The following is a 12599-nucleotide window of genomic DNA, read 5'->3' as shown; positions in this document are numbered from 1 at the left end:
CACTCTTAAAAATGTTGGGTAAAGTACACTGGGTAAATGAAAATTGGGCATAGGTTGGTTAAATCTTTCCCAACTTTTTACTACATACATTTACCCAGCATGTGTCAAAATATATCTGCCTACATAATGGGCAAAAGCGCTGGGTAAATAAGCATTGGGAATAACTTGGCATTACAATTGGGTAAAACTTCCCCAACTTTTTACTAAATGCATGTCATTTTTAAAAATATTGGGCAAATTACACTGTGTAAATGAAGATTGGGCATATGTTGGTTAAAATCCCAGCTTTTTACTGCATTTATTTACCCAGCATATGTCAAAAGATTTAATGCGGGGATATAATATGCCTACATAATGAGGAACAAGTTGGGCAAACTTGAACCCGACAATCAGAAGGCAAAGCTTTCCCAACTTTTTACTACATGCTAATAATAATACCAAACATAAAAGAGAGGAAATTATGCCTACACACTGTATAAACATAATGCAAGTTGGGCATATTTTAACTTACAACTAGGAAACTTTCCCTATATGCATGGGTAAACAAGGCGCGTAACCCCCCCCCCCCCCCCTGGCATACCTACATTAACTGGGCAAGTTTCCAAATCCCTCCATTGTGGGTAATCATTTACTGAACCACAATAAACTTGGGCACACTTTAACCTGAAAGCTGTGAAATATATGATCCCCGTTATAATGCATTTTGCCCACATACTGGGTAACCATCAGGCGCAGGTTAATTGGGCATATTTTAGCCTACATGTAGACGGGCTAAGTAAATCCAAAATGAAATTTTACAGATCAGACAGCTCATACTTAAGAATTTTTTTTTAAATTGGTAATGTTAAACGATGACCCAACCTTAATTAGTTTAATAAAATTAAACCTGCAACTGGGATCGAGTTACCCAAATTTAGGTAAATACTTAGTTTTTACACAGAACTACAATTTGGGCATATTTTAATCTTCAACTCGGTAAATAATTATTCTCCAAAGGCAAATCCTACATACTGAGTAAACATTTACGAGAAAGCACAAATTGGGCATATTTTAATCTGCACTGGTTCAACTTCCCCAAATTTGTCACATGGTTGGTACATGTACATCCTCTCATGTGTCACGGTACGGTAGCGCGCCAGTCCTGCGAGAAGATCAACCCAGTGCAGACCAGTACCAGAGTAGCGCGCTGTACATGTCGAGACCGGCCGTATACCTGGAACACTAAACGGGACTGGCGCCGCATGCAGATGCCAAGCGCAAGCAAGCTTGTGTGTTCTGTCAAGTGTCATCTTGTGTCGTGCAGCCATAATGGACAGGATGATGTTGATGTGGAAATGTTTGAAATGATTGGAAGTCCTGCCCTTGATATTGACGACTGTTTGAAAAAGTGGGGCGTTCCGGAGCTCAGTGAAATTTTTAAAGGTCAGTACCGGTAACGTGTCGTTAAATCATGTAAATTAAACAAACTCTGGCCTAGCCAGCTAGGCCTAACGACCACGTTGTACGTCGTTAGATCTAAGTTAACCCAGGGTCAGGAACTCCCGCCCGCGCGTAGCGGGTGGGAGCCCAGGACCTTACGTGTAATTGACCATACCTGACTAGCGTGAAGCATGGTCAAAATAATTCTCTGAATAAATAGTTAAAACAGAAATCAAGCACTTACCACAATTATATGGATGAAGGTCTAACGAGTGGCAGTTTCCTGACATCTATCTGGGCAAAAATTGGAACCGCAAAAAAACCCCGAAAAGTTCTCTCCTACCCCCGTCTCGATCGGCCATTTTTGTTATGAATCGTAACAAAATGGCCGATCGAGATTGGGGTAGAAGGAGAGAACTTTTCGTTTTTTTGAGGTTCCAGTTTGTGCCCAGATCGATGTCAGGAAACTGCCACTCGTTAGACCTTCATCCATATAATCGTGGTAAGTGCTTGATTTTATTCGATCGGAGAATTATTTTGACCATACTTCACGCTAGTCAGGTGAGTAAGGTCCTGGGCTCCCGCCCGCGTAGCGGATGGGAGTTCCCTGGGTTAGATCTAAGTTAGATCTAACCCAGAGAGCTTCTTGGGTTAAGTTAGATCTAGTAGTACTAGTACTGTTGTGTTATATTAGCCTAAATCTAACAGTCAACAGCACTCAGCAGGCGGGGCCTAACGTTAGGTCCAACAAAGATCAAAAATTTAAGTTTTTAAAACAGTAGGCCTAGATCTAACTTTATAAGTCAGACAACTTAGGTCTAACTTAGTTTAGATAGTCGGCATTATCGACTGTGTGTGATATTGAATATTGGGAACCACACATGTCCAGACCACAGTTCACTTCATACAGCAGCGCTTTGCCTTTATTCAGTCACACGCTCGGTTTTTTTAATTTCCACCTCCATTCACTTTGTACACAAGTGCGCGTATACAAATCGACGAGTGGTTCCCGAAACCACAATTTGGCCACAAGATCTAAGTCTAACAAAGAATTTAGGGCCTACTTTAACTTAAGTTAAGAATAAACAAATTCAGTCATGATGTTTCTGTTACTATTCTCGGGAATGTAACAAACTTGAATAGGGTTCTAAATCTAACGTCAGACTTTCATCTAGACCCAAGTTCTAATTTGCAAGGCATGCGCAAGGTCAAGGTGCATATTTGTGTGTAGGCCTTACCGTTAGGCCTAAATTATAAATTGTCCAAGGCTTAGTCTTTGATCTAGATTTTGGCCTGTGTGAAGAGGTTGCATGAGAGCATTTTCATTTTGCTGTAAAATCTGATCAGGTAGGATATCCTTAACAATTCCTACAGATCTCTAGAGTCTAGAGCCTCTTAATTATATACTTAGATCTAGTCTAGACTCTCAGTCTCTTTCTGCTGGAGGGCAAGTCCAAGAAAAGGTCACCCTAGAAAGCAAAATTTCATCTTTATTTTAAGAAGTTATCTTTGGTGGGGTAAGAAGCCCAAATGTTGAATTTTAAAATTTCATAAAGGAAAATTTGATAGTATGCATATTTATGCTTATTTGGAGCACCTAATTTGCATAATTGGTAAAATGGGCGTTACATATGGGATAATTGTAAAAACTTGTAGAAAATAAAAACAAAACTTGTGTGATTTAGTCATAGGTGGGACATGGGCCCCCTATCATCTTGTTACTTTTGGTGGAAAAAAAGTGGTGTCATCTAATCAATTATGCAAATTAGGTCTTATCCAAGGATGGAATGTCCCATATTTTGAGGATGTTTTTTAAAGTTATTTCTCAAAATACAATACTTGCATTGTTGCATCTCTGGGAAGTTCTAATTTATAAATAAATACTCTTAAAAGTTTCAAAAATATTTTTTACTTTTTAATTAAAAGTTAATTAAAAAATTGTTATGTATGGGACATTTACACACAATGTCAATGGGGAGATTTGTGTACAAAGTGAATGGAGAGAAACAAATTTCAAGAGTGCTCTAAAAAGTCATTCTTTACCTTTTCTTTAGTTTTTAAAGACTGATTTGTTATGAATACTGATTAATGAAAACAATTGAAGTGAAAACATTGTGAAAATGGAAAAATATGAATAAAATAAAAAACAATAGTAATACATAAGAAATTCATGAAACCATGAAAAACAAGGAAAGAAATGCTGAAATGCTGAAATTGCTAATTTTCTTTTCAGTTATATCAAATATGTCTCAATAGAACATTTTAAAAGACAGAAACTCTTGTATTTTCATATTTTAAATTATTTCAATTTTTTGAATCATGGGAAAAATTGTGTCTGTTCTCTATGGAGACAAAATGTCCCATACGTAACACATCATTAATTTGTTTAATTAGAGTCTGTAATTAGAGGGATTTGGCTAATGACATAAAACTTGCCTTAGATATACTAAAGTATTGTGACTTCTATCACACTAAGTTACAAGTTGTCAAATGAAATACTTTCAGAGAATTCTCAACTTGAATAAGATGTTTTAAAAATTGTCTTTTTTCTGCATCTAATATGTAATGGCCCATCTTTTCTCTCTAAAAGGTCAAAGTCAAATGTAACCATTTTTTGCATGATTATTCTTCATTTATTTTTTGCATGTGTGTGGGCAACAGCTTTAATTCTATTGTTTTGAGGGATTGGGTACAGCCCTACATTTTCATTCAAAAGAAGGTATTGTTTTTAATCTAGGGAATTTTTATGGGCTTTCATACTTAAAAGGTGTGTCCTTTTCCAAAGGTACAATAAAAGCTTGTCCTTGTTGACATATGCATTTTAAGCTTAATCCATGTCAAGGTTAAACACTTCACATGAAGTTCTAGTTTAGGGTGCCTTTTGTTTAAGTGCAAAAAAATCCCAGGGTACATTTGGGGAGAGCATGTAGAAGCATTCATATTGTTCCCTATTAATTTGATTAAATTATTGCTAATATGTTATGAAAAATGTTAAAATTTCATGAAATTTTATAGTTCTGGATACATGGCAGATGAGATGAATACTTGATTAATTTGAATTCACTGCAAACAAATTATATTACAGACCTCCTTATATCGTGAAGGCTGCTATGGCAAGTGCCATTATTACAGCTTTTCCCTGCTTGCGGGATCCTGACTCTCCACATGGCTATGTAAGTACTAATCCAGAATGCCACTAGCTTGGTTCATCTGGATTGCTTCCGAAGTATCCATAGAGTGATGTTTAATTGAAAAGCACTGTAACGATTTCTAAATAGTCGGTGTATTCTGTGTAAATATTATTTCCTATAGTACAACAAACTTTGGTTAAAATGCAGATGCTGATTAATATTTATGGCAATTCTGCAACTCCTTATGGTGGTTGATATTTTCTGAAGGAAATAATTCACATAAAGAATTAATTGAAATGTTCCAAGGAGGGGGTGATATACATGTCTTTGCAAAAGACAAAACAAATAAAGCAAAGAGAGATTGAGGGGTTGATGCATTTCTCTTGGAGTGGATGGTTAGGTCGATCATCAGGCTTGTTAAAACCCAATTCACTTGAAATGGCTTAATCTGTTGCCTTCTACCGATTATTACAGTAACAGTATTGATGTGAGAGGAAATAAATTGATAATAATGACTTTTGAAGTTCAACTAGATTTGGTATAATAGATAATTTTAAAGTACGGGGGAACATAGAGTGTTGGCTTGTGCAAATCTACTATTAAGAGTACTTGAACATTGTAAATTAACTTGTTAGTACATAGAGAATCGTCTGTGAGAACTTCAACCCAATGTGACTCAAATTAGCTGAGATATGAATGCAAATATGAACAAAGTATTATAAAGTAATTAATCAGTTTGATTGAAGAGTATGGTAAACGAGGGAGGAAAAAAGAATCTTAACTTAAGTTTTTTATACAGATTATAAGTGTATTTCCGTAATTCAGATTTTTGCTGTTGTTGTACCGGATTCTGTTCTGTATCTATCCCTTTGTGATTATAAGTTAAAGAATATAAGTTAAGTTTACATTTGAAATTCATTCCTTTTCTTACCATGAGATCACATGGTAAGGTCAAAGGTCATTTTCAGGTCAACGTTAAAGTTTACATGCAAGACTCTCTTACGACACCTAACTCCGCAACTGTAAGTCACTTTTCAACCAAACTTGGATGGTGGATGGACTTGGGGGACCTGCATGTTATGCTGCAGTCGGAGGTCACACAATAAGGTCAAAGGTCGTTTTCAGGTCAACCTTGCCTAACTCCGCAACCGTAAGGTGCTTTACAACCAAACTTGGATGGTAGATGGACTTGGGGGACCTGCATGTTATGCCGCAGTCGGAGGTCACATGATAAGGTCAAAGGTCATTTTCAAGTCAACATAAAAATTTACGTGCAAGGCTCTTAAGGCAAGTGTTATTCCATCCCAGTCATATTACAATGAAGTTTTGATACAATTCTGTTGCATGCCCTCGCAAATCAAGATATTTCTGGTTATTTTCATACGTGGGCGAGACACAAAATTGTTTTTGCCTTGTTTCCCTAATAAGTGTTCTAGGAAGCCTGGTACTGCCAAGGTGCCATGGGTCGCCCAGCAACTGGCTACCTGGAGGAGCACCTCAGGTACTTGAGAAAGAAGACTCTTCAGCTGAAGAGGGAGGAAAAAGCAGGAAATTTGTCGTCTTCTACAAAAAAGCAGATCATCAATCCGATCCCTACCCAAATTCCGGCATCAGGTATGCAGAAGATACAACAAATTTTTTTAATAAGACATGCATTTAGCTAACTGTTTCCTGCTTATGTTCTACATATGTAGTATCGGCAAGTCTGTACTTTTTAGCCAGTGAATCTCATAGGTAAATAGGTAATGACATGATTAGAGTTGGGGATTAATTTTAAGTCAAAAGAAAAGAGATATACATACTTCCTTGGTATCACTGTGCATTCTCTTTCACCAGTTCCAAGTGTAAATAAATGAAATAAAATATAATAATTTGAAATAATACCGTGGAATTTGCAAGATTTATTTTCATGTCAAGAAATTTGTATATCTTCATTGAGAGATTATTCAACATATATTTGTTAGATATTGAAGGTAGCAGACACCTGTATAAATAAAAATCTAGAAAATTTCAAGTAATAGTTTCTATATATTATATGTTACTCCAGAACCTTTGGCAGATCATCAGGGACCTTCAGAAGTTGATGAAGATACTATGGCCAAAATTGAATGGCTCAAGAATAACAACGAACCACAAGAGCAGGTTGCAACTTACATGAAGGACATAGTAAAGCACCGACAAAAGTGGATAAAAGCCCATCAGAATAATCTTGGCACCATCGTAGAAGAGTATCCGCACATCATGCAAACAGAGATGGTAAAGAGCTGTCTATTTAACAAGGCTTCGTTTTAAAATACCATTCATATGAGCAAAAAGAGCAACTACAATTTTATTGTGACTGCCGCACTTTACCCTTGGTAACCAATGCAGAGTTTCAAAGTCAATACACTCCAAAAGAAATATATTCACAAAAATGGCGTTGGCTTATGTGAAATGGTGCTTTATTTCATCATCCCATGAACCAAGATTGAGATAAAATACTACAAATAAAAACAACGAAACATATAATAAATCATAATGTATATATAACAACTGAAACTAATAACTAAAGCACTAAAGAATAAACTTGCCTATTCATACAAATACTATACTACCAAGGACTCTTAATTCTACAACAAAATGAAATATGTATTGAGCTACATTACTTTACAGGTTAATCAAATATACTGTCTTCACTGAAACTCTTGCAATATTTGGTATTTTTTGCTACCTTCAGACATATTTACAAATTCACCTTATAAATTATTACTTTTGTAATCTCCCCTTCCAGCTCTCTACCCAAGTCTCAAACAGTCTGTTTGAAATTTATTGGTTCTTACCCTTGAAAATGATTGCTTTTAATCAACTTCAATTTTTCTCTGCAGTGACATACTAAGCTGTGTTTGATTAACTCTGTGTAATAACTTTTTCCTTGGAAGGTAGTATAAATAAAAGTTATCGCTTTGTTGATACAAAGAACTTCTTTCCAGTTTGTTTTGATAATTTGTGTGTGCTATAACATCCTTATAGCGGCTGAAATCTAATTTTTTTTCTAATCTAGCCCATCATATTTTTGGCAATCAAAATAGAATTAGGTAAAATGTCTGATTAGAGGCAAATGTGTTTTCTTCTAGAATACCTCCATAGGATTTCATCATCATTTAATGCTCTTGAAATAAACCGGAAATCATTGATTGTACATGTAGCAACCCTCATTACACACAATCAAATAGTATCATTAAGATATGTTTAAAACTGGCTGATTTAGGGTTTTGTTATATCCCACAGATTGAGCAAGACTTCAAGACATTTCATGAAGGAAAGGAGAGGGGACTCTATGTCAAATGGCCACAGTTTAAGGACCACATTATCCAGTATGCCAACCGTGCCGTACTGTGGAAGGCAGCACTTCATCTTGATGGAATCGACACTGAGAGACTGGACTCTGGTGAGATTCAATGTTTTAGCCTTGTTTCATTACATTTAAGGATATCCACATTCATAGAATTTCTCCCTTTCTCTATTTTGTCTGTGTATGATGTTAGTTTTTCCATATTGTCTATTTTCTTTCTATTTTCTTGTATTGTTTTTTGTTTCATCTCCTTTTGTTCTTTATTTCCCTTCCCCTAAATTCTTTATAAGTGTACCTTTCTCCTGAGGGGTGCCATATTGAGGCATAATTTGAATGTGTTTGGGTATAATGATGGTTATTTTCCCATCATAGTTTTGTGTTTGTTCTTTAAATCAGATTTTAAAGCCAATAAACGTTTGTATGCAGTGTACACTAATGTACAGTTCCTAGTTTAGGCCTATATGTGGCAAATAATTGGCCAGCATGCTGCCATTCTGTGAAGGCCTAGTGTCAAAAATGTATGTACATCATGGTTTATACTTACAATTCCTTGCAAATACACATAATTATTTTTTATTGCCATGCAACTGGCAGAAGCGCATAACGCTGTGATTTAAGCAGAAGGGTGTAAGCAATTAATCACCTTTATCTTCAAAATTATATGATACAAATTTTCAAACTAAATTATCATATTTTAACAGAAATAAACAACTTTTATTGCTTACACTTTTCTGCTTAAGTCACACTCTTGTGCTCTTCTGACAGCGGCATGATGATATATACACACTGTTAAATATAGAATTCAGAAACTTCTTTTTTATTCCAATCTCCAGGAGAAAAGACAAACCTAGCATTGGTCCTCCTGCCAGCTATTCTACGTGGAAGGAAAGTTTCTAGGGGTGTGTGCACTGTGCAGGAGACACTTGATGCTTTTATAGATGTTCAGCCCGTAAGTATATTTTAAATCAAATCAACAGCCATTCTAATACCAAACAATGTTTCATAGGTTGGAGATGGAAAAGAGAATTCTGTACTTCATACAAAAAAAAAATAACTGATCAGGCATACTTTCGTTTTGGCTGTAATCAATTAATATGTAATCGATTAATATGGATGAAGAAGGGGTACACAATGGGGGCCTTGCAATACAAAATTAATTTTCAACCTTTTCTTTAATTGCATAGGTAATTTTAAGAAGACCTAGCAATAATCATCCTTCAAGTACAGTTCAGATCTAATTATGTTGACCCATATGTGGATGGCTGGTTTGGAGGGGGGGGGGGGGTGTTTTTGTATGATAAAAAATGCATGCTTGTTAACCAGGAAAGGGACTTTAATGTTAACCATGTGAGACACCCCCCCCCCCCGGACAAATTGAAAGCGAACACTGCCTTTTCCTTGCTTAAGATGCAAAGCTGGATAATGTTTAAAATTGGCAGGAGTCATCCTTGATGATTGTGTAGAGCACTTGACCTCGGGGGGGGGGGGGTGGCATTTAGGAATAGAGGTTTTGTAACTTCTTTAAAATCAAAATCTTGTAATCATGGGTAAGTAAATATTTGAAACCATCATAAATACAGAAAATAAAATATTTATCTTTGTCTCTGCTGCAAAACAGGAGGTGGTGAACATCGAGGAGTATTTGAAGTCTATAGATGGCCAGCAGTGTCCCCAACCCTTTGTGATGGCTAGAGGAAGCAAGCTGAAACCATCTCAGACATACGTAATCATTGAACGACATGCCATCGAGACACCCAGCCTCCTCGCTGCTGTAGATCTCGCGTACAAGACCACATTTGTATTCGATGTTGAATACCAGCAGCATTGCCGCCAAGTGTGGATCTTTCTGCAGAGTGTCGTATATGGCATGAAGGTCCAAACATAACAGTTACTCTAAAGTTCGTGACCTGAGGGCATTTCTTGCAACAAAAGACATCATCTAAACTATGAAGCTCAGATAAAAAAAATCTAGAGACTGTGGAGTCAAACCCAACATTATTTCTATCAGCCTCAATTTTAAGCATATTGTTCATGCACCCAAGGAAAAGGAGGAGACCAAAATGTACTTAACTATACATTTATACTTTTTGTTGTCAACTTCTCTTGCAAGAGCTATTTGAAATGTGAAAAGCTACCTCTAAGCATTGATGGCAGGAAAATTTGTTTTGAACATGAAGAGACATTTGAATATGAACAGTCTAGGAAAAGTACACTTTCATTTCATTGTTTTTATATTCCTTCCATTAAAAATGGTTATTTGTATTTTTAATCAGACTCGAGAAGTAGCACCAAAGAAGCCCTGTTTTTAGTTCTGCAAAGATCTAAAAATACCTTTTTAAATGAATATTGACTGATAAATACAGAATTTGAGGTTTCTGCAGAAAATTCACATTTTGTTATGACAAATCATATAAGCAAGTGCTTTTTGACATTGTCATTCCTGTCACAATTTAAGCGGAATTTGGCCATCAGAATTGTTGGGCCCCCAGCAATTTATAAATATATTTGGGAGCCAAACAAATCTTCCAGTCAATATTTTTCTTTAAAAAGAAGTCTTTTAAAAATGTTTGCAGAAGGGTGTGGCCATTATGTGACCACTGACCCATAACTAGCTTCTCACCACCAGCTGTTTGATTCTGCATATTCAGAAAATATAATCACAATTTCATGCTAATTATGTATGCTCTGTCTCTAAGTGTCTTCGTAATGTGTAATTTGTCTTTGCATATTTATCAAATTTTGGAGCATGCACATAAAGCAAGCCAAGAAATTGATTATCAGTTCGAGGTATTTTTTACGCCTCACATCATACAAAATGGTGTTTTATCAGAGCGCTACATTTATGAGACCCTATTGCCTTATATCTTGATAATGATAACTAGAAGGATGTGTACATTACTATAATGCCTCAGTTTTATACAGAAAATTCCTATTGTTACTTTCCTTTGTTCTCTAATAGCTTTTGTCTTGATGAATATATTCTGTCCAAAAGATGCAAACAAAATTTCCCATGTACATCTCCATTTCTGATTTTGACATATGAAAATTTTTGTTTTTGACTTCATCACTTCTATTGCGTTGATCAATAACTTGACAGTATAAGGATTAGACAATGTACGATTTATGTTGTTTTTGGTTTTCATTGCTAAGTTATGTATTTGAGCATTGTTATCTCAAGGATCAGTTTGTGTATAAACAAATATAGCTGCCATCTATTATTTAAAGTAATGATTACTTATTTCAGCATCAGATTTTTCAGATTTGGCTGAGTGATTACTAATTTGTGTTAATAGAAACACCATTAAGTTGTTGTTACTCCTAAAATATGGGAGTACCGGGGAATAGTCATTTCTAGAGCTTCATCAGTTTTCTAATTGTTTTTAACAGCCTGATCGTTGGTCAAAAGTGAGGGAGTTACTGTTGTCTACTTTTAAAAGTGTTATGCATGGAGAAAACCAATCAAGCAGGTCATTTTTGAATGCAATACATCCATTTTGGTAGACATAGAAGGCATTTTCTTGCACCAATGGCTCTGCCTCTTGCATGCATTGGAGGCTGGAGACATATAGACCTCAACACTATAGATTTGATATTAGCTTAAATGTTTGTTACAAAATTCTTATAAATGGTAGCATACTGAAATATGCTTGATTTCATGTTTGTTTTACATTTGCAAGAAATTATGTGCGTATGAAAAAATATTGTTTTTACCCCCAATGATACCTACATGAGGCTCTATTAGTTTATCTCTTACTAATGATAATTAGGAGGATGTGTAAAATGTTTTCCTAAATACATTCATTGCTTATAATTGAAAACAAGATGGCCATATCACTGCACTACTTGTAAATGTATAATGCAATTGATATATCTTACTAATTGTTACTCTTTGTTGTATAATTTACTTTCTTATGTTTGAGAATATACACTATTCAAAACATGCGAGCAAACTCTCAACTCTTTTTATTTGAATGTTTTCCTTTTAAAAAACTTTACCCTTGCAGCTAGAGTTTACCCTTAATTTGCAGTTCAATTGTCAGGTTTACCATATAGCCATATATTTATTGTGATTTTATACAAGGCTGGGTAAAATGTACATCAAACTGGAGTAAAAAGAGATATGAGGTTACCCAGTAGCTTTTTACCCATATAGATTTTGCCCATTAGGGCCTTGGATACATACGAACCCTCATGCTGGGTAAGAGTTGGGTAACGGATGGTAAAACAGGGCGTTGGGTAAATGTATGAGCAATGTCTAACTGGGCAATAAAATTGGGTAATGAATTATGACCAACAGTTTTACCCAGTCTGGTCATTTCCAAATTTAATTGGGTAATAATATGGCAATATCCTTGGTCAATTTGTTGGGTAAATAATTTACCCAACTCCATTACCCAGTCAAAATCTTTATAACCCTTATTATGGTAATAGTTGGGTAAATTTTGTTGGGCAACACGGTTGGGCAATCTGGAAATGGGTAATTAGATGGGCAATGCAGTTTGCTCTATAATGGGTAAATTATGAAATTAGTAAACTTTACCCAAAAGTTGGGTGGATACATAACTACCCTCATGTTGGGTAAATTTTGGGTAAAATTTTGCCCAATTTTTCTAAGAGTGCACCGAACTTAGTTACTGTTTAAATAAGAACGAAAACCCCTCATTTCTGTATCAAGAAAGTCTCAGACTAATTAATAAGAAATGGCCTCATCAACTACA

At 35.6% G+C, this 12599-nt stretch overlaps 1 protein-coding gene across 3 annotated transcripts; it reads left to right on the top strand.

The window, feature by feature from the left end:
- LOC121414444 lies at window positions 1-11566 on the top strand. Of its 3 annotated transcripts, XM_041607622.1 has the most exons (7): window positions 1-1422; window positions 4505-4592; window positions 5987-6164; window positions 6598-6806; window positions 7818-7977; window positions 8715-8830; window positions 9500-11566. In XM_041607622.1, exons 2-7 carry the CDS (start codon window positions 4530-4532, stop codon window positions 9764-9766), a joined length of 993 nt encoding a protein of 330 aa, XP_041463556.1. In that variant the 5' UTR covers window positions 1-1422; window positions 4505-4529; the 3' UTR covers window positions 9767-11566. The 3 variants fall into 3 exon arrangements, with proteins under 3 accessions (XP_041463556.1, XP_041463555.1, XP_041463557.1); XM_041607621.1 differs by lacking the exon at window positions 1-1422 and having other exon boundaries at window positions 4022-4592; XM_041607623.1 differs by lacking the exon at window positions 1-1422 and having other exon boundaries at window positions 4024-4592; window positions 5979-6164.
- The last annotated feature ends 1033 nt before the right edge of the window (window positions 11567-12599 follow it).

This window comes from Lytechinus variegatus, chromosome 4, assembly GCF_018143015.1.
Source record: "Lytechinus variegatus isolate NC3 chromosome 4, Lvar_3.0, whole genome shotgun sequence".
Lineage (NCBI taxonomy): Eukaryota > Metazoa > Echinodermata > Echinoidea > Temnopleuroida > Toxopneustidae > Lytechinus > Lytechinus variegatus.
This window is presented reverse-complemented; position numbering and strand designations above follow the sequence as displayed.